General features: G+C 46.8%; 2 protein-coding genes across 2 annotated transcripts in view; one reads left to right on the top strand and one right to left on the bottom strand.

The window, feature by feature from the left end:
* Positions 1-3,341, bottom strand: part of ARHGAP17 (Rho GTPase activating protein 17) — a 63,248-nt gene extending 59,907 nt beyond the window's left edge. The window contains exon 1 of the mRNA XM_088657162.1: positions 3,223-3,341. The gene's annotated coding sequence lies outside the window, so the exon portion shown is untranslated. The remainder of the gene's footprint in view (positions 1-3,222) is intronic.
* LCMT1 (leucine carboxyl methyltransferase 1) lies at positions 1,019-21,510 on the top strand. The gene is made up of 11 exons (XM_060282908.2): positions 1,019-1,222; positions 2,846-2,937; positions 3,505-3,626; positions 4,457-4,533; positions 6,430-6,491; positions 10,210-10,312; positions 12,775-12,895; positions 16,876-16,977; positions 17,332-17,423; positions 17,818-17,915; positions 20,549-21,510. Exons 1-11 carry the CDS (start codon positions 1,143-1,145, stop codon positions 20,569-20,571), a joined length of 972 nt encoding a protein of 323 aa, XP_060138891.1. The 5' UTR covers positions 1,019-1,142; the 3' UTR covers positions 20,572-21,510.
* Positions 21,511-22,785: the final 1,275 nt, after the last annotated feature.

Below are 22,785 nucleotides of genomic sequence, written 5' to 3'. Positions count from 1 at the left end.
TGGGGTACAATATTGGGGGGGGGAACACAACTAAATCGTACAGTCTTATCAGTAACAAAGTGGGTGGGAACCAAGTAGTTATTTTCGTGAAGAGCAGTGGCACAGATTCAACCCAAAGGTTGGGTTGCAGGGTGAGTAAGTAGGTTGGTGCCAAAAGCTTATCAGACTTTCTGTGCTTGGACAATTTGAACAGCTAAATAAATGGCACGTCTTTACATTGACACCTAACTTTTTCCACGGGAGATGGACAAATAAGAGAAAGTGCTTCCCATGGTCAAATTGTAGAACTCGCTTCTCAGTGCCAGTTGCTGGGAATCACAAGTGAGGAGAGCTGCTGTTGTTCTCAGGTCCTGCTTTTGGGGTTCACATTTGGAAATCTGGAGACTATGAGAACAAAAGGCTGCACTAATACTAATACTAGATTGGTCATTAGCCTGAACCAGCATTGAAAGAGTCTTCGTATGTTCTCCACCCCATTTATTCTTCACGACCATCCTGTGCGGTAGGATAGGCAAAGAGATAACACAACTGGCCCAGGAAGCTTCATCACCTAAATACGTCCAAGCACAGAAACTGCAGTTAAATACATAGAGAATACTGTATGCTGGCATTCTGAGCAACCAGGCTCCATGGCCTCCTCAGCCCGGGGGAATATTGCCAAGCCAAGTCGGTTAAAGTGTGATTACCACCTGGTGTCTTCTTACATTTTTGCATATTGCCTAGCCCCGTATCGCGAGAAACTACAATTCCCACAGTATCTAGCGTCTGTCCTCATTGGCTGAATCCACCGTGGAGCTGTCAAAACACTGGCGACGGTTCCGCCCTCTTAGCGAGAGACTACATTTCCCGGCAAATCCTGCGACCCTCCCGGCGGCACTTCCTAACCTTGATTGGTTTCGGCGTGGAACTGACAAAGCCTCTGCCCAATGGAAAGTGGAGCGGTGATAAGGGGGTGGGCAAGGAAGCTTGACCCGTCTCCGTCGACCAATAGAAACCGCGCAGGCGTGGGCCAATGTGCATAGCCGTTGCTGGCAGGTGAGGAAGCGGTGCTCTGAGGGTGCAGCGGTAGCAGCGGCCCAGGCATGGGCAGCTTGTGCTCTTCTTCTCTCTTGACCTGATCCCACCTTGCTCTCCGGCCGGCGATGGCGAGCACTTCCCGGGACGTGGAAATCTGCGACGAGGCCGTGAGGGGCACCTGCGACGACGCCTCCCTCTGCAAGCGGTGAGCGAGCGAGCGAGGAGCCTCGGGAGCCACGCCCACTCTTTTCAACGACCCTCCCACCTCATGGGAACGGGGCGGGGCCAAGGGGGAACCAGGTCGTATGACTTCAGCCCTGGGGATGCTCTTCGCTATCTCGTTGCAGAAGAAGAGCAGCTCCCCGGGCTTATAGTATTGTTATCATTAGTAGGGGCTCTTCAACTGCCTAGGAGCATTAAGCAAAATGAGAGGTATGTGTATGTGTGAAAAAAGAGATGCCTTGGTATGGAGTACTGTTGCTCTGTGGCAGAGCATCTGCTTTGCATGCAGAAGGTCCCAAGTTCAATCTCCAATGACAGCATCCAGTGCCGGATTTACGTACAGTGGTACCTCGGTTTAAGAACAGTCCTGTTTACGAACGATTCGGTTTACGAACTGCGCAAAACCGGAAGTAGTGTCCCGGTTTGCGAACTTTACCTCGGTCTAAGAACAGAATCTGAACGGTAGAAGGGCACAGGTGACGGGAGGCCTCATTATGGAAAGTGCACCTCGGTTTAAGAATGGTTTCGGTTTAAGAATGGACTTCTGGAATGGATTAAGTTCGTAAACCGAGGTACCACTGTATAAGCCACACAGGCTATAGCTTAGGGCCCCACTCTCTTGCCCCCCCCAAAAAGATTAAAGGAAAAGAAAAACTGGATGTACATTTCCAAAATCTAAGATAAAAAACAAATAAAATAAAACCCACATAACAGCAACAGTATTTGTGTTGTGTAGGCTCCTATCATGTAAATAATGGGCCCCGCCTGCTCGTCTGCTCCCTAAAATATCACTGGTTTGCTCATTTCTATATATAGGGTACCTACATTCTGCATGGACTGGTTGCATGGCAACATGTGCAAATGGCTTTAGATACCTATTAGGTACATAAATTACCATATAGCATATATTCAACACAAAAAAACAGCGACAATTTGTTGTTGTCAAAGGACAGTTGAACATATAAAGGGCCCCATTACCTTCAGTAGCTTAGGGCCTCATCAAACCTAAATCCGGCCCTGAAGGCATCTCCACATAGGGCTGGTAGAAACTCTGGTCTGCAACCCTGCAGAGTCGCTGCCAGTCAGTGTAGGTATTACTTATTCAGTAGGACCAATGGGTTGACTTGGTATATAAGGCATTACCCTGCGTCTTCACACCGTGCATTCTTAAACTATAAGAACATAAGACGAGCCTGCTGGATCAGGCCAAAGGGGGCTCATCTAGTCCAGCATCCTGTTCTGACAGTGGCCAACCAGATGCCGCATTGGGAAGAAGTTCACAAGCAGGACTCATGCCCAACTGCGCTCACCCCTCCTGTGGTTTTCAGCAACTGGTGTTCAGAAGCATTGCTGCAGTGGAGGCAGAGCACAGTCATCCTAGCTAGCAGTTGATCCACTGTAACCACATCAATGACATTTGTAAGCTGCTCTGGGAGGGTTTTTTTTAATGGCTAAAGAAAGGAATTAAAATGCTTTCAACAAAGTAATCAGAACATAAGAATCCCCTTCATAGATTAGATCAAAGTCCACATCCTCTAGAATTATGTTTTTGACTGACCATGGATTCCAGCCTTGTTAAGAGGGCCTTTCTCTTTCCCTTGGGCAGATATGCAGTAAACGTTGGCTACTGGAAGGATCCTTACCTTGATTATTTTGTGAGGCTGCCAAAAGAAAGGAAGGCGCCTGAAATCAGCCGTGGTAAGTTTGTATGCAAGTATGAGTCCAAAGTGGGCTCCATGAGCCACATACATACATACTCTATTTGTATACTGCCTTTCCACAATTCAAACCATACTCAAGACGGCTTACAACATGAAAACAAAATACATGCGGTAACTAAAACATAACAAAAGTAGTCATAAACAATAAATAATACACAACCAAACTGAACAATTTCCGCATAAATCAAAACAAGATATAAAATAAAGATACAGACATGCAACAGCAACACCCCCCCAAAACAAAACACCCTAAACAGCATACCAGCCCAAGAGTCTGTTCAGCAGCCTCAACTTTTCTAGCTGTAGTCAGGGTCCTGCCCTCCAAGGCTAGGTGGGAAAGGCCTGTAAGGCAGGTAGCAGACCTGCCAGCACTCACTGCTAAGACTGTTTGTTGGACCAACATGTCTGTTGCACCAGGGCAGGTGTTGTTATTTTCTCTTACAGCTATGACAACATTTTGCAAGATGTACTTAGAATTGACGGAGATACTCTGTCACCTCTTGGTTAGCATTGTCTGATTCTTACAGTACTGTTTTTCTGTTAGGGTATTATGCCCGTGTCCAGGGAGTTGGCCGCTTACTTAAGGCTTTCTTGCAGAAGACTGAATGCAACTGCCAAATTATCAACCTGGGGGCTGGCATGGACACTCTGTTCTGGAAATTAAAGGTGAGAAATTATGCATTGTTAACGCAAGTGCAAAGAAGGACTTTTATAGCTCCAGGGGAGCCTCTAGTGGTCACTTACAAAAGTATTTTTGTCCCTGGGCTTTTATTGCGGTAATCTATACAGTAGCTAGTAAAACAACCCAAGGCAGTGTATTTCAATCTGGTTCCTCGGTGTTATTAATGAGGGCATGGTCTGCTGAAAGATGGCCTGTCCACTCATTGTTACTCTTCTCCCCTGCATTTGTAGCTCCGGGTGAGTTTGGTTCCTGTGAGGGGAATCTCAAGGCTAACAGCCTGGGCTTGCACCATGCATGACGGAGAAGTCTAGCTCAGTTTCCCCCAACAAGATGGTGTCCTGATGCTTTTTCAGCAGAGTGGCTGGGGAAACCCAGCCAGATGGGCGGGGGAGAAATAAATAAATAAATAAATAAATAAATAAATATTATTGTTATTATTATTATTATTATTGACTGTAATCCCCATCTGATGGGAGCTGCAGTCCAAAATGTGGCCCTGCTTGCTGGGGGGGGGGGAATGGGATTTATAGTCCAAAGTAGGCATTCTGGTTGGTGCCAATGAGAACTGTAGTCCAAAACATAGCTGTGGTGCTGGAACTGATGGAAGTTGTGGTCTAAAGCACCTGCAGAACACTGGGTTGGCCAATGCTGCTCTAGAATATACACAAAGCCTCCTCAGTGTGGAAAGGGTTTCTAAAAAGTAGACAGCTTGAAAACTACTGACCTGGGACATAACTGAGGAGCTGAATTGTGTGCCTCTTCGTGAGCTGAACGTCTGGCTTCTCCCTCCCCCCCCTCTCCCAATCCCTTTCAGGATGATAATCTGCTTCCAATAAAATATTTTGAAGTTGACTTCCCATCTATAGTCACAAGGAAAATCCACCACATCAAGTAAGTGCCTGGGTGTGTGCTCTACTTCAGCTTGACTGAGATGAACATGTTTTTCGGTTTTGAGAAGAAAAGTTGGGGCCAACTCTTACTAGTCATGAAGCGTCACTGCCCCCCTCCAAAAAATAACACCTATCGTTATCATTTTAGGTTTTTTACCTGCCCTTCACCATGAAGTCCCAGGGTCAGTTACAATAATTTAAAATAACAGTATTAAAATCAGTTAAATATAGTTAAGAGAATAGGGTAGGTCCTAAAATATGTATTTCTTGGGCTTCAAAGGCCAGGTTAAATTGTCACATGGTCTTGCCTGTTGGAAATGGGGGGCAAGGATGAAAAAAAATGTATGTGACTATGCAACTGTGAAGGGCTGAGATTTCTTCGGCATGCAAATATAGTTCTGAAAAATATCAAGTCTTTTCTTTCGAAGAGTATTAGTCCTACTCAGAGTAGACCCATTGAAGTTAATGGACATGTCTGGCTTAGGTTCATTCATTTCAGTGGGTCTGTTACCCTGCGTGTTTGGTTGTAGGGTCTTGGGGCAAAGTTACAGCTCCTATAGGGTGCAACATTCTGTATAAATAGATGCACAAAGCTTGTAAGGTTTAGGTCAGATTCAGATTTTCTCTTGTTTAAAAGGATTCCTGTCAGTTTCACTCTTGAAGCACTAGCCTATCCAGGCATGTCTACTCAGAAGGAAATCTTCATTGATTTTACTTACTCCCCAGTTATAGGATTACAATCTTAATTATTCTTTGTTAAGTTTCTTTTTTCTGAGTCATTTATTTCTGTAGTGCAGGAGTAGCTTCACAAGTTGCAAAAAGCTTTATTGGGGTGTGGGACCCAAACAAACGTGTTACAGTTTGCCAGTTAGTTGGGCAAGTTCACATGTTACTGACTTGCAACTGTGTACTCACTTATTGATGTTATAGAATAATAGAATTGTAGGGTTGGAAGAGTCCCAAAATTATTAGTATCAGCCAACTGTAGCTCTCTGCAGTGTGTATTTTTAATCCTAATATTGTTGTGAGGTGCTTCAAAAGCCTGGTACGGGATTGTAAAGTTGAATGTAAATGTTAGAATGAATGAAAGTGAAATGACTCCTGTACCAAATGTTAGGGTCTTAGCAGGTCTGCCGTGGGGGTCTTATAGCTTGTGAAAGGACCCTTAGTCTTGCCTAGTAAAGAGGGGATCATGCATTGTCTTGAACATTGGCTGCACTGTGGAGAACAAGATGCAGTAGACCCAAGACTTCAATTTAAGCAAAGTATCTGAAACAAACTTGGGGAAGGGCTTGCGGGATGTTGTGCAGTCTGAGAACTGCTCCTTGTCAGTTTCAGACACACACAGGTTCACACAGAATCATAGAATTGTCAAGTTCAAAGTGGAACCGAAGGATCATCTAGTCCAATCCCCTGCAATGCAGAAAGCAGGGGCATGTATTTTTGCAATATGAGAAGGGAAATGTCTCAGTGTGTCCAGGAGCCAATCCCTGCTTGCCTACCCTTTCCTGGACAGCTTCCCCTGAATGGACCTTTCTTCCCTTCTTCCCTACAGTAGGGGAAGGGTTGTGACTCAATGGTTGAAGCATCTGCTTTGCATTCAGAAGGCCCCAAGTTCAGTCCCTGCTATCTCCAGGGAGGGCTGTGAGAGAATCTTTTCTGACACCCTGGAGAGCTGCTGCCAGTCAGTGTGGACAGTACTGAGCTAGATGGAACAATGCATCTTACTGCCCAGATGGTGCGAATACACAAGAGACTGGGCTCTGCAGCAGTCAGGCCTAGTGATCTCTTTCCAGCAGGGGGCACACACAGCCTCCCTCTCTTTGCAGCTTCCACCAGCAATGACTCGCTGACTCCTTTTCCTTCTTTTCCTTTTTTTTGTCCTTCTCTCCCACAGATCAAAACCTCCCTTGTCAAAACCAATTATGGAAAGCCATTCAGGGGAATCTCTTCTAATGGGTGAGTCATCTTTAAAATCCATCGGTAAAGCAAGGTGGCATTTCTAAAGCCGCTACCACCTCCTCACTCTATTCTGCTATGTGGGCACCTTCTCAATGTTTCACAAAATGCACTTGTATTGCATTTAACCTTTTCTTTGCCGAGCTTTCTTACCAACCCATATTTGCTGCTCCTTGAATCAGCCTGTGAAAGAACTGCTCTTTGCCCCTTGCTTGAAAGGTACTGGCACACTCTTGACAAGGAATGTTAGGGTTCTGTTGGGACTTCCTGTCTCTCCTCTCCCCACACATTCCTAACAGCTTAAGAACATAAGAAGAGCTCTGTGGCCCATCTAGTGCAGCATCCTATTTCCACAGTGGCCTGACAAGATGCCTGTGAAAAACCCGCAAGCAGGATTGTGGCACAAGAGTGCTCTTTCCACCCTTCCTTTTTTCCCACCAGGAACAGGTATTCAGAAACATTACTGCTTCCGGCTGTGGGAGCAGAGCCGGAATAGCCATCATGGCGAATAGCCACTGACAGCCATCTCCTCCATGAATTTGTCTAATCCCCTCTTAAAGCCATCTAGGTTGGTGGCCATCACTGCCTCCTGTGGCAGTGAGTTCCATAGTTTAACTATGTGCTGCATGAAGAAGTGACGTCTCGGGCATTTGTCCTGCGTCTTCCAACATTCAGTGCCAGTGTTATGAGAGAGATAGAGAAACGTTTCTCCACGCGCTTTCTCCATGCCATGCATAACTTTTTAAACTTCTGCCATGTCGCCTCTTATTTGCCTTTTCTCTAAACTGAAAAGTCCCAAATACTGCAAGTTTTCTTCACAGCAGAGTTGCTCCGTCCCCTTGATCATTTTGGTTGCACTTTTCTAACTCTACAATATTATTTTTGAGGTGAGGTTGCCAGAACTGTACCCAGTATTCCAAATGCAGCCATGCCATGGATTTGTATACGAGCAAAACACTGGCAGTTTTATTTCCAGTTCCTTTCCTAATGATCCGTAGCATGGAATTTGCTTTATTTTTCACAGTTGCTGCACAGTGGGTTGACATTGAGCTTATAATTCTCTGCTGCTTGCTTGTTCTTTTGCTGCCTAGGAAAGGAAAGCCTTTCAGGAATGACAGCCGTTATGTTCCTCCGCCTCCGTTGATGGCAGGAGCCTTCCTCCGCACGCTTCGTTGGGTGTCACCCAATAGATCTGTGCTGCCCTTGACAGTGTTGTCCGTTAGTTGCTAAGGCTGCTTTATCTTCTTTCGGCTTCTGGGACAAATGAGTCCAAGACTTAACAGCTAAAAAAACCCTGGCCATTGGTGATGCATGGCAGGTGGGAGATCGGAGGGAGGTTTTAGACATTATAGAGGCATAACTCTGAAAGAGCATCCCCCTAACAACAAACCTAGTTTCAGAATTGAACTGGTAGTTTTGGGGTAAGCTCTTGTAGAATCGTAGAGTTGGAAGGGAGTTGTAATGCAGGAGTCACAGATTTAAAATCCCTGACAATTGGCCACCCAAGCTCTGCTTAAAAACCTCCCATGAGGGAGGGTCCACCACATTCCCAGGTAGTCTGTTCCGCTGTCAAATAGCTTTTCCCATTGGAAAGTTCTTCCTAATGTTTCGTTTAATCTCCTTTCTTGTCATTTGAATCTGTTGGTTTGGGTCCTACCCTCTGGAGCAGCAGAAAACAAGCTTGCTCCATCTTTCATGTGCTAGCCCTTCACTTATTTGAAGGTGGCTAGCATATCACCATCTTAAGATTTTGCTCTGTGCTCATACTGCCTACCTCCCCAGTTTTGCCTTGCTGGGGTTATTGCCACCACTGGAGACTAGGGGACTTGGAAACTGCCAGATTTCTCCAATATTTTATAGTATTTGCAATCAATATCCTTTCAAGGTTAGTAATGAAGCGGGAAATTTTCCGCAGTGAAATTTTAAACTGGGAAATGTTCTCCACCCCCCCTCCCCAAACGCCCCGGCTTGATAGCCAGACTCCCTCTTCTTTCCTGCCCTGATGAGGAACTTGCCATTTCGGCTTACAGAAACCCGAAATGGTCTTCCCTAGCTTCTTCAGGAATGTTTTGCCAATCATAGAATCATAGAGTTTCAGAAACCTAGTTTCAGAATTGAGCTGGTAGTTTGGGGGAAAGCTTGTATAGAATCTTATAGTAGTAGACTTGGAAGGGATCCCTAAGGGTATTCCAGTCCAACCCCGTGCGATGCAGAAATCACAGTGAAAAAAATCCCTAACAGATGGCAATCCAGCTTCTGTTTAAAAACCTCCAGTCACCTCGACCGTGTTGCCTCTCTTGCCACGGGTGCTCTGTTCTCTCCTGCTTCAGCTGACGAAATCTCCTCCGACACCTTTCCTGCCCTGCCGCATCTTTCTGCTCCATGAGCCCCAAATGGTTTGGTTGCTTCCTGGTTCCAGGGCAGTCTTCTTGCTTCATCAAGCACAGCACCAGTCTAGAGTATGGAGTCTCGAGGAGCAAGCATCCCTCTCACAAGGAAGGTTGTTGTTTTACTCCGAAAGCAAGCTTTCCAGCAGTTTGACAACATCTCCATATCTAACTAAGGAAAGAATGAAGATGTGAATTTTCCCCTTGCTTTGCTGGAAATTCCTCAAGGGGAGCTGCTTCCCCTTGAGCAGGGATAAAGAACCCACCTCTCTCTGGACATCATTTGACTCCAAATCCCATCATGCCTAGCTATTGGCCATACTGGCTAGGACTGATGGGAGTTGGAGTCCAGCAACACCTGGAGAGCATTGGTGCCTGGTCCTCTTTGGAAGGTGGTTTTCTGCTGGGGGGCTTTTGGTAGCTAGGGATAATCTGGCAGGGGCTGTTATATTTATTTTAAAACTTAGATTATTGTATTCGTGTGTGCTTTAAAATGTTTAACCGGGGGGATAACAAATGGTTGAGAATTGTCTATCAGTTGTGCCGTAGAACAGGTTTGGAGAGCCTCTGGATCTCCAGATGTTGATGAACTGCAACTCCCATCATCCCTAGCCATTGACCATGCTTGCTGGATCTGGTAGGAGTTGTGGTTTAGCCACATTTGGAGGGCACCATGTTGGAGAAGGGTGGTGTAAGGCAAGAATGGGAGAATTCCAGGTACATCCAGGTTCCTAAGAACTCAAAATTTGCCAGCCTTGGTATCCTTGGAAAATGCCACTCATGTCTCTGGATGAGATGTGTTTTTTTTCCAATCTCTTTTTAAATCCGATCACCAGATAATATTTCCCAGCTGTCAATGACATTTGCTTTATGAATGCAATTTAGTGTCATGTCACGGCCGTAAAATCCCCCAAATCTTTAAAAGTGCTACAGCTTTGATGTGTTGGGTTTGGAGAAATGAGAGCATTTAAGTCAGCCTTTTAAATACTAGTCCACAAATTTTAGCTGGCTATTAACATTATCATCTATTTTATGTCCCACTTACTTGCCGTTCCAACACGTATAAATACACAAAATTTAAAAACCATCCTGTCAGAACATTAAACATTGACAGTTAAAATGTGCAGTAAAACAAGCCCATTAAAACAGCACAACAATTAAAACAGTTCCCTAATGTAGGCATTTGTGGCCTTGGAGGGAGAGAAAGCAGCAACATCTGCAAAGTTCCTCTTGCTGGTCACCTAACTGTGATTTTCATTTCATTGCATTTTTTGCTCGCCTTGGGCAAGTAGTGATAAATGAAAGGGCTTTAACTGCTGCTTTCTCTACAGATGCTCATAGCCTAGACTCCAGCCGCTACGCCATTGTTGGTGCAGATCTCCGAGAGCTGGCCAAACTAGAGGAGAAGCTGAAGACATGCAACATGGATCCACAGTAAGACTGGAGTGCAAAGGCTTCTGGGAACATTCTGGGTAATGTGCTGCCTAGGAGGTAGCAATTCACAGTGTTCAAAACACCCATTGTTCTAGGCGCATTTTGTGACAGGGAATTTCATTAGCGCGAGCAGTTTCTGAGCACTGGGTGCAGTATTGCACCTAAGATTTCAGATTAAAACTGCGGGGTGGAAGGAAAGGAGGACCTTTTTCTGTCTCCCCACATCCAGCTACTCTCTGAAGACTGGATAAGAGACTCTCTTAAGAATATTAGGAGTATTAGGAGGGTGGGACAGGGAAGGACTAGACTATGTGAAAAATGAACATAATATTTTAACTGCAGTTCATTCATTTTCAGCTTTGTATTATTGTTATAAGAAAAATGTGTGCTTAGACATTCTGTTGTTGGGCCCTTAACCTAGGTTTAAGGTGCCATTTAGCGCCCAGCTTTCATATCTCAGTTTCTAACACTGGTGATTCAGCCTGGTTTTTAAAAGCTGTGGATGTTGTTCAGATACACAGAGTGCAAGGAAATTGTTTCAGTGCAGCAGCCTTTGCCAACCTTGTGTCCCCCCCCCCACCCAATGTTCTGGACTACAGCTCTCAGCAGTCCCAGCCAGCACAGGTATGCTGCTGGGAGTCATGGTCCAAAACATCTGGAGGGCACCAGGTTGCCAAAGGGCTGCAACGCAGCATTGAGTTTTACTGCAGAGTCAAGCAGGACATGTCTGTGGTTCTTGCTGCTTCAGTTTTGAGACTTAAAGGAGCCTGGCTGTCCTGATCCAGGTGATTTACGTTTTCCAGGCTACTGATTGTGTCCGCTGGAATGCGTGTGGTTACATTGCCCTGAGGTCAGGTTGCTCTGACTGCGTTTCTTGGGTCCGATGACTATTCACTCATTTGCAATCCTAGCAAGGCATGCATATATCTGCAGAGGCTATTTTTCTGGCCTCTGATTTCTGTTTTAGGTACTGCTGTAAGTTGCCCTCCCATAAGGCTGAGAGGTGAATCAAATCCTCTCTTCTCCACACCCTCTCCTTTCTGCTAGGGGGATGTGCCCTCAACTAAAAAAAAAATGCCCGTTCATGGTTTGGGCTCTCTCTGTGGACCTCAGGAGGTGAACAGAGATAGGATTTCCAGATCATTGTGGTGTGCAGACTACAAACTGAGCAGAAATGTGTCTGTAGGCAACACAAGCAGCGTGGAGCTACAATTCACGCAGGGTAAGGCTACCCTGTGCTCTGCCTCCACAGTAGGAGGCAGCAATGCTTCTGAATACCAGTTGCTGGAAACTGCAGGAGGGGAGAGTTGCTCTTGAGCTCAGGGCCTGCATGAGGGTTTTGCTTTGGGGCCTCTGCTTGACCACTGTGAGAACAGGATGCTGGATTATCTGGACCCCCTTTGGCCTGATTCAGCAGAGCCCTTACATTCTTCCTGGTTTCCCACACCTCTTTTCTCCCCCACCTGCCCACCCAGGCTCCATATAGAATTCCTTTGGCTCCCAGCAGTTGGTTTTGCCTGTTGCTGTCAGTTTCTGAAAGCAGCCCTGCTAGCAAAGAGATTGCTCATTGGTTTGAGTCATGCTGATGGAGTGGTGGGTGGGCAGTTTCTGGCTTGCTGGGCTAATGGAGAGAGGAGAGGGAGCTGAGCTGACCGGCTTCCTCCTACTGCTGCTTCACCAAGTTCATAACAGCTGATCAGAAGGCAGAGACCCCTTTCTGCCAATTTGCTTTATTTCTATGTGAAAGGAACTTGCAGGGAAGGTTATCAGCACCACGCTCTAACCAACTGAGCTATCCACTTGGATTGGTCCATCTGGCTCAGTATTGTCTGCACTGGCTGGCAGTGACTCTCCGGGGTTTCAGGCAGGGAGCCTTTCCTCATGTTTACCTGAAGATGTCATTGGGGATTGAACCAGAGGCCTTCTGTGTGCAAAGCAGATGCTCTAACAGCTGAGTTAAGGCTCTTCAGCGGAAGAGCCTGAAAGCTGAAAACACCTCTCTCTTTTCCCCCTTCCCCTGAATCACACAGCTTGCAGGACACTTTTAGAGTGAACAGCTTTTCACCTTCTTGTTGCTGGGGCCCTGGATAGCTTGGTGTAGATCAGCCTTCCCCTCCAACCTGGTGCCCTCTGGAAATTTTGGATTACAACCCCCATCAGCCCCAGGTGGGGCTGGGAAAGACCCCTTCTGTCTGGACCGCTGCTGGAATTGAGCTAGATTGAGCAGTGGTGTGGTTTGGTAAAAGGCAGCTTTCTGTGTTGTTCTTCTCTGATGCTCTTGAAATTCTGGGATACCAGAGGCGAAAACACACACACACAGAGCGTTGCAGTGCCTGCATTGCAAGGGATTGGATTGGGTCCCATCCAATTCTATGATTCTATGTATATATAATCCACCATATATGTATACTGATCTTGTTCTCTTTCCCTCCCTCTTTCTTCCCCCTCCCCCGACTTAAAAGTTTGCCAACTCTCCTGTTGGCAGAATGCGTCCTGATCTATATGACCCAAGACCATTCTGCGAACCTCCTCAAGTGGGCGGCTGGCCTGTTCCAGGCCGCCATGTTTATCAACTACGAGCAGGTAAGACCAAGCAGTGGTAGTCTTCTTGCGCTCCTCACTATGGCAAGGGCCTCAAGTACTAATCCCTTATTTGAAACACAGAAAGCGGGAATGGTGGGAGAGAGAGATAGGATGCTCTGTGCTTTTGGCCATGGGTGGTATCCAATGCTAGTCACACTCAAAGTAGACCTACTGAAAACAATGAACCTCAAATGCCATCTCAGCCCCTGCCTGCACAACGGATCCCAGCATTCTGCACATCCCATCCTGCCTGGAGATGTCCATTTAGCACAGTGTCAGAATCTAGCCTTTAGCTTGGTGGCCCCTGCCCCTTGGAACTTGAGCAAGACAGGCGTCTTCTCAATTGTGATTTAGGCGCCTGCCAAAGGCATTCCTCTTTCTGCAGGCTTCTAAATGGACATACAGTGGTACTTCAGGTTACGAACACGATCCGTTCCGGGACGCAGTTCGTAACCCGAAATGGTCATAACCCGAAGTGCCATTTTGCGCATGCACAAAGCACAATTTCTGCGATTTTCACGCTTTGTGCATGCCACTTCTGTGCATGCGCAGAACGCACACACGGCTAAAATTCTTCTGGGTTTGCGGAGTTCGTAACCCGAGGTGTGCGTAACCCAAGGTACGACTGTATTTATCCCAGTTGGTATCATTATTGGATTTGAATTGGTTTTATGTACATGCTCATGTTGATGTTAGACTGTGTGTGTATATAAAATGTATTTTTCCTATTGTTTTTTATATGTGCAGTCATACCTTGGGTTGCAAACGCTGTGGGTTGTGCATTTTCGGGCTGTGCTCCACACCGAACCCGGAAGTACTGGAATGCGTTACTTCCGGGTTTCGGTGCTTGCGCATGCACAGAAACGCAAAATGACGTCACACGCGTGCGCAGACGCAGCGCTGTGGGTTGTGAACACTGCGGGTTACAAATGTGCCTCCCGCACGGATCACGTTCGCAACCCGAGGTATGACTGTATACAATTGCTTTGACTGTTTTTATATATGAAGCTGTTTTGGTATGTTTTGATTCCACTGTAAATTGCTTTGCGATGCGTTACGAGCTGCAATTTATAAACGAAATAATGTAATTCAGTGGGACTACTCAATGTAGGCCTAACATTGGTTACCATCCTGGAAGTGCAGGCATTCCAGCAAAGGTTTGGGTTAAGTATTTACCTCTGGGAGACTGCAGAGTTTCTGAAGGCTGGTGCCCCAGAACAATTGGAGACCAATTCTGTTTCTGCCCAGTTATTTATTTGTTTTGTGTCCCCACCCACTCACTCACCCCCAGCACACCAGTGGAGTCACTTTTAAGTGCAGGGCTCAATATATATATATATATATATATATATATATATATATATATATATATATATACTGTATGTGCGTATGCTGAGCAAAACAGGTTTTGAGTCAGAGGTGGCCGAACTCAAGGAACCGGCAGTGTTATGGAACTTTATGGAATGTTAATCATGTTGTGCTTTTTGTGGCTTTGGCAGCTTGAATGGAGCAGGTGGGGGGGGGGAGTAGCTGAGCTGTGAGCCAAGTCCACATGAAAAGGAGAAACTGCTGGTTGCTGAGTGAGGGCGGAAATGCAGATGAGAGGTTTGATACACCAGCTTTGGCTGTGAATTCAGACGGAGGTGGCAGTTGAAGGAAAGGTTTCTACTGATCTGCTGGAGCTGGCTGCTTTCCCATCAGATCCCATCAGCATTCAGAGAAGGGAGCATTCCAGGGTTAAGATGCTCATGAAGCAGCCATTCATGTAGGGTTTCCACCCTGTTGCCATGTGTGCTTTACTTTATTTTTTAAAACCATTCTGTAACTTCTATGCACCCTGTCAGGCACAGCTGGTGACAGTAAAAAGTCTCTCGGCTTTTGCCAGCCAGATGTTTCGGACTACAACTTTCACCGCCACTGGCTTAGAGCTATTGGGAGTTGTAGTGCAAAACATCTGGAAGGCAGCAGGTTTGGGGGAAGGCTGGTCTAAATGGACCTCACATACAGGGCCCCACCTGTATGTATCATCATGTTTGGGGCAGGACAAACGTAAACATCTCCATATGTCCCCTCCATGTTGCTTGTGGATTAGATCACAACTTTCAGTTGCCTGGATTTAGAGTTGCTGTTTTGGTGCACCAAAATGCATATTTTATGGAGAAAGATACATGCAAAATGTAAATGTTCAGATGGATGCATTCAAGGTGCATATTTTACACAAAGAGTCCATACAAAATGCCTGCTGATGTAATACAGACTTCTCGTGCACTTTTTTGAAAAATCTGCACAAAGTGGGATGTAAAGTACTATACAGTGGTACCTCGGTTTACAAACACAATTGGTTCTGGAAGTCTGTACTTAACCTGAAGCGTACTTAACCTGAAGCAAACTTTCCCATTGAAAGTAATGGAAAGTAGATTAATCCGTTCCAGACGGGTCTGCGGAGTACTTAAACTGAAAATACTCAAACCGAGGCGTACTTAAACTGAGGTATGACTGTATATACTCGAGTATAAGCCTACTTTTTCAGCACAAAAAATGTGCCGAAAATGCTGCCCTCGGCTTATACTCGAGTGAGGCGGGCGGTGGCAGAGAAAGGCACAGGACTGGGGGTTCGGAGAAGCGCTGTGCTGCGACTCTCCGAACCCCCGTCCTATGCCTGCTCTGTGTGAGGCGGCGGGGAGGGAGAAGCAGTGAGGAAGGGATCATTCCTCGCTGCTTTTCCCCCCACCCCAACCGCCGACAACTGGGAAAGGCATAGGACAGTATTTATTTTTATTTTTGAAATTTACCAGTAGCTGCTGCATTTCCCAGTGTGAGGGACAGAACGTACAGGCAGGTCCCTCCCATCTTAAGCAGCAGCTCATCACCCAACGGGAGCGCTAGTGGGGAGGAAGAGATCTCCAGCGGAGATTCAGGAAGTGGTGTCCGAGGCTCAGGCAAGGTAGCGGAGCCCATGCCCAGTGTGGGAAGGGAAGTGGGAAGCAAAGGAAGAAGACCAGTCCCACCTACCCCGGAACTGAGGAGGAAGCGACGGGGGCGGAGATTCAGTATGCCGAGATTACTTTGCTGGAGGAAAACGCGCGAATCTCCATTCGGAGGTTCTGACCCTTAACGGACAACATGTACATAGTACTGCTCTGCACTGTAAATAATCAGCACTAAATAAAAGTATGAAAAGACAACGCCTGGAGGAGTCGTTACTCTAGAATAGCCACCAACGCGCCTGTGACACCCAGCCTCAGCTTATACTCGAGTCAATAAGTTTCCCCAGTTTTTTTGAGGTAAAATTAGGTGCCTCGGCTTATATTCGGGTCGGCTTATACTCGAGTATATACGTACTTCTGATTGAGTGCAACAGGACTGAAATGGGTCAAAATTCCCTGGGCCCTTTCCCTGTTCTGCACATGATACCAACCTCCACACTTCTGCAGTGGGCTTGCAATGGGGGATTCTTTCTTTCTTTCTTTCTTTCTTTCTTTCTTTCTTTCTTTCTTTCTTTCTTTCTTTCTTTCTTTCCTTGCAGTATTTATGTACTGCTTTTCAGGTGAACCTCACAAAGTGGTTTACCTAAAGTTCTTACAACAATAGGCATTGAGCTTTCTTTTTCTTTAAAAAAAAACAAACCATTTACAAAAGAATGGAAAAGACAATTTGCTTGTTTAGAAAAAATGCTTGCCTTTTCTTCTCCTCCCCCCTCAGAATAAGGCAGTCCTTCAGAGGCAGGAGGCAGTTGGGTGAGGGCAGGAGGGAGGGGGCACTACGGGAACTGGAGGGCAACAGCTGCACAAATCATGGTGGTAAGGAAAATGTTGTTTGTGGATCTAAGGATTTGAGACTTCTGGGCTGGAGTGCTTCCTGCGATAAAGGAGGGCATGTGAGTGAGTCCCTGTGCACACCTGCTCCCTGAATAGGAGGTGGGGGGGGGCAGTCCTGGTTCTCCCGGCTCCCTTTCAGCCAGTCTTTTGTACCCTCCCCAGGTGAATATGTCTGATCGATTTGGGCAGATCATGGTTGAGAACTTGCAGAGCCGGAAGTGCAGCCTGGTTGGTGTGGATTACTGCAAATCTCTGGATTCCCAGGTCAGATGTTTTGAGTGGGTGAGGTGGCATTTTTTGCACAATTTATAATGCTTGCCTCTGGGTTTCACTGTGCTGTTTGAGATCCCTTCCTCCTACCCCCCCCCCCCCCCCGCTGCCCCGATGGTCCTTTTTAAGTCTATTGGATAGTGCCTGTGCCTGTGCTGGGGAGAAGGGAATATGTTCCTGCAGCCTTAGTTTCAAAGATGCATCATATATTTTAAGTTTCTGCCAAATTGTATTAAAAGGGTGGGTGCACCTGGGGCCCAGAGGTTTGCACCCTCCCTGCTTCTCCTCCTTCCATCTCGCCTGATGGAGAACCTTCTGCTTATACGTCTCATTGGGTTTCCTTCACAGAAGGAACGTTTCCTGCAAAACGGCTGGGAAACAGCAAATGCCATCGATATGATGAAAGCCTATAATTGCTTGCCGAAAGATGATGTCAGAAGGTAAGCTCCTCCTCCTCGCTCTTGCACCAATGGGAGTTGTAGTACTTGACTGCTCTCTCTTTTTTTTACTTCTAAATTTATTGAATATCTTTTGGCTCCACCATTTAAGGCAAGCCTCAGCAAGGTGCCTTACAATAAAAATGTGGAAAGGAAAATTGACAACATAAGAAAAACTGTTTTAGGTAGTAAACAACAACAACAATTGAAAAGAAGGTTTATGGAGTACAAAAGTGTCTGGCTCAGCACTGCCCCATGAGCTGCAGGATTTGAATCCAGATCTTGTAGGGCCCAATCCAGCACTCTTGCTGCTGTCTTCTGCTGCAGGCTGGGTTGGAAGGTAGGGGTCTCTCTCTGTGTGTGTCTACTGATGTCCTTCCTATCTTCTTCCTTCCAGGATAGAAGCACTTGAGTTTCTGGATGAGAAGGAACTGCTCGAACAGCTCATGCAACATTACTGTCTGTGCTGGGCTACCAAGGATTCCAGTAACCTGGGTGAGGATATGATTTGGCAAGGTTCTCCTTGAGGGTTTGGAAGGGCTGACACAGGTTCTCTTGGGAGGTCTTGGGCAAGTCTGTGGACCTGCTTGCCACCAGATATACAGAGAGAGTAATTCACCCACCCTGCTTCCAATTTCACCCGGAACTTGATTCCATATGTGGTGCTCCTGTTCCCATAGGAATGCCAAGGTATGTGTTGGGGGAGGGGAGGCAGACACCCTTGGTTCAAACTGTCATTCCGTGGAACGACCCTGCAACACAAACGTTAAGCCATATATTGTCTAAAGGTGACCCATCCCACAGGACGCTTAATTTCTGTCCATTCATTTGCAATATGCTCTGCCCACATAGGAGAAGGACAGTTGGACAACAGCTAGACCCCACGAGGGGTCATCCGAATGGCCGTGCCTCTCTTCCACCTTTGGAAGCTGCAGAGTTTTGCTCCAGTACCTCTGCAGTGAGGAAGTTCCCACCCCAGGTGGGAACAGGCAGTGCTGTTCCAGGCTCAGCGAGCACCTAATAAAAGGGGTGTGTGGCTGGGACTCCGATGTTGCATCATTGGGCTCAGCCTGAACAGCGGAAGCAGGCTTGGGAAAATATTCTTCCTCTCCATTCCTCCCCCCCCCCTCCCACCACCCTGGTGAGTTCAGTTAACGCTAAGCACTTCCTGCATCTAACTTACCAAAATGTGTGCCCAATATGCAAACACTCCCATTTTTAAAAAATTTTTTTTGAGGGTGTGTGTGTGTGTGTTCCTATTAAAATTGCAGGCCATGGACAGGCAGGTGTGTGCAGACCTGGCCTTCCCCCCCCCCCTCCTCTTGGTGTCTCCTGGTTGAGTGACTCATCCTATGAATGGACTTGACATGTCAAGGCGAAGGTCTTGGGTCAGTCCTCCATCAGCAGTCTGTGCGTCAGGAGGGTGCACAGAAAGGGCATTGTTTCCCCTCTGGTTGCGTCCAGAGGAGAAACGGTAAGTCCTGTTGCGACTGGCTTCAGAGAAGCGGAGTGCACACATCAGCCAGTTTCCCAGCAGGGCTGTTTGCCATTATCTCTCTGGAGCCACCCTCCTGATTAGCAAATCCTCGGAGCTGCCTCTGTGCCCCTTTGGATTTCAGCTGGAGCTGCATACAGGAGATGGGGGTGGAAGGAGAAGAGGAAATCTGGAACTGGGCCTCAAAACCATATTTTTCCTACCTCTGCTACCCCAATCTGAGACAGCTAGATTGGGCAGCCTTTGCGAACCAGTTTCATTGTGAGAAGCGTCCATCTTTACTGCAGGTGGGGGAATTGCTCTGGCCAGCTCACCTACCCCCAAGGCAGGATCAGAGACCCTTGCATATGAGTCCTTCCTGTGCTGTTCCAATAGAAAGCCAGATTCTCATGAAACACTAATCTATGACTCGTCGTTATATATGAACCCTGCCCAGTAGCACGACTGTGGTTTGTTTACTGCAGACAACCCACAGTGATGAACCTTGGTTTGTTTTAACTGTGTCTTGGCATTGCATGGGAGCCCAGCACCTTTTCTTTAACCATATGTTTAGCCCCTCACCCAACTCAGATGTTCCCCAAGCGACAAAGGCAAGAGCAGCTGGAAAATGAAACAAATCATGGTTTCTTTGATCACCTGTGGGGCAGCTTATGGTTTGTTGAGCAAGCCATGGTTTAGTGAGCCAGCCAATGCCTCTACACAGGTACAGAATTACATTCTGGACCTCAGAAGATCTCTTATACTCTGATTATTCATTACTCTTTCAGGGTCTCCTCACCCTAGTTTCCCCCTTCTCTTTCACTGGACTCCTAGGTGTGCTGGGATCAAAGGTAGAGAACAGGTTGGCAAGAGTATGAGATGAAGCATCCTGCCTCGCCTTTTAAACTGATGTTGCAATGGCAGCACCAGTGGGGAAAGGAACACAGTAGAACTCTTTGTCCAGTGGACACTGTGTCCTGGCAATCTGGCTGTGGGGCAAATGCATCCCTTAAGGGTTGTGGGTAGGAAGTTGTCATCACCAGACTTGAGAGCCCACATGGGGAGGGAGCCCAACACACCTCTGTTTGCTCAAGCAGGGGGGGGGGGTGGCAGCAGGGCAGACCTTGTAATAATTCTTTTAAGAGGGAGCCATGGTTTTGCTTGGGTGTCCATCCTGCTACATTTGCCCTGTAACCTGCAGATCCAGCTATGATTCTGACTGATGACATTTTAAAGAGGGAAATAAAAGAGAGGGGAAAATGCTCAGCTGCTTCTCTTTTGGAGGCTCTGGAATCAGCACCTTAGCTAATTCTACTTTATGCAAAATGAATGTCGAATTGCCACTCTACCTTTTTTCCTAGAGACAATTGAGTCCCCTTCAGTCATCCATTACTCCATGTCCAAATGCATACCAGAGTTCAGTGCGGGATGTCCTGTTTCCCACTACACCATAAGGCAGGAATGCAGCCCTCTAGATGCTCTTGGACACCAGCTCTCAGCAGCCACAGGGGTGGACCAGGGTGATGGGAGCTGTGGTCCAACAACCTCCGGAGGACCCCAGGCTCTCCATCCCTGCCCTAAGGTCTTACCTGCTTGTGCATCCAATTTAAACTGAACTGGATTTCACTGTCTGCCTGTCTTCTTCCCAAAATAGGCCTTGCGGAGATTGCTCTATAGTGCGTTTGCTCCAGTGGAGCTCGAGGCGAATCTGCTGCCCTCTCCTGGTGGGGCTCCGCATGCATCAGTGCCAGCCTGCCCGCCAGCCCTCCATCGCTGGTATCCTGGGGAACTTGAGCAGTGGAGCATTTTGCAGGGACAGTCCCTCTCACTGCCGGCCCTGAGTCATCTTGCCATGTTTCAAATAAATCCCCAATTTTGCAAGCAACTGAATAACAAGACTCTCTTCCCTTCTCTGCCTGCTCCTGGGACCTGTCCTTTGGAATTACTACAGAAAGGAGCGTTTGGGGTTTTTCAGATGTGTTAGATGATGGAAGTCTGGTGGTCCGAATGTGCTCATCCTCTCTGTTGCACTGGGGCCGGGGAAGGTTGGTTGAGCCACTCTTGGGAGGGAGTGGAACATACTGGTGGGAAATATACGTTTATATTTTCTCCGTTGAACTTGAAGGCTCCCCTCCTGTCATGTGTGCCTCTCTTTATTTTGTGGGGTGTGGCTCCTGGTCTGTCCCCAGCCCCTGCTGCAGTGAGGTGTCTGTTCCCTCTGTGTGAACTTCATCAGCGGGGCTGGCCCACCTATGTGGCAGGATCCACAGAGGCAGCAGACCCGTCCTCAGAGGAATGCTTTGCCCCCTGTGGTGCCCTCCTTGGAGACTGGATCTGCTCCCCCAATGCCACCTCTACAGTGGCCCCTTGGCTAATAGTATGCACTGCTGGTCTCCTCCCAATGTAGATCTTCCCTCCCCACCTTGTTCCTGATGTAAATCATCACTCATCCCTTCTTCCCTGACGGGTGGTATGCCATTTTGAGGTTTGCCTCAGGTGCCAAAATGTCTTGGGCTGGCCCTGCTCCTCAGCTGTGTCAAGGGCTGGCTGGCTGGCTGTGTTGAAATGTACTCTTAACTCACCTGTAGCAAGGGTTAATAAACTGGGTTTTTGTAACATTGTGTACCGCCTTGTTTCTGCTTATCTCTTAAAAAGGGGTTGTTGTTGTTTACTGCAAACATAATCAAAAGAAACAAGAAACATCAGCTACTGTTAGCAATAAAGAATAATTCATCCATCCTACTTCAAGCATATACAGTTATTATAAGTGGTCGGTGTGCTCAAAAATACGTCCAAACACAATGGCTGAATATAAGGTACTAGTGTTGCTCCTTGGGAAGGCTGTGAAATAAAAAAAACCCAAAACAAACACCAGTGCAACTTTGAAATCTGATTAAAACCAGTGCAGTTTTGAAACCAGTGGCTAAAATCTGCGTAGTTTTGAAAGGTTTAGTCCACCATCTTGATTCAAAATGGTTTCCGATTGTATCCAAACATTGATGGACAGCTACTCTTTGATCTCGGGGACCATCATGCAAAACTGCTTAAGAGAGGTTCAAATGCACAGCAAACAAAGAAACCTTTCCAAAATATATAGGAATTATCTGAGAGGTTCCCCCCTGTGTCCCAACCCTTGCAGCTTCCAAGTGTGTAGGAGTCTCAAGCGCCCTATGTTCCTATGGAAAAGGCCCGTCCACTATTTATTCCTGTTGGGGAAAGGTGGAAGTTCTGGGATATGAAGCCAGCCATATGCTATAAGTTTTCAGAGTGTGTGTAAATATTGTAAAAGAAGCTAGTCCTCGTGAACAGTACACGACCATTTCAGCAGTGGCAGAATCCCTGTTTACTGTCAAAAAGTCTCTTGTCAAATTGGCTCGGGGTCTGAACCGCAAACGTGACATTTGTCACCTATCTGCTTAGTCAGGAAAGCTGGTATTCTAACCCCATTGTTTTCAAGGAGAGATTTCGCAAAGCGTTAAGAATGCTGATAAAACTCCTTTTCTTATTTGGACAGCGCAGCTGTTGCCAAATTCTTCAGGCTTTTATCTGTGTTAAAATCTGGGCTGCACATGGTCGATTTATTGCTTGCTCTTTAATCTCTTTTCCTTGACTTGTATAAGGAGGTTGTGAACTTATCGGAGGCCCTTACCTGTTCAGGGAAGTAGTTGCGGACGACACATCAGCAACTTGTGCTGGCAAGCCGGTCTTTACGTAAAAAAGGAGACAGGCTATCAGCACAAATGAATGCTCAGGTGTGCTTGGAGGTGTTAAGTGTGCCGATAGCAGGACCCCGGAGGTGGGGGTAGCCCTCAGGGTCCATCAAACTTGGGGTATCCCTCACCCCCATGCTGTCTCAGTAGCCCTACTGACAGAACTGATCTTCCAAATGTA

This window comes from Zootoca vivipara, chromosome 13 (assembly GCF_965207765.1).
Source record: "Zootoca vivipara chromosome 13, rZooViv2.hap1.1, whole genome shotgun sequence".
Lineage (NCBI taxonomy): Eukaryota > Metazoa > Chordata > Lepidosauria > Squamata > Lacertidae > Zootoca > Zootoca vivipara.
This window is presented reverse-complemented; position numbering and strand designations above follow the sequence as displayed.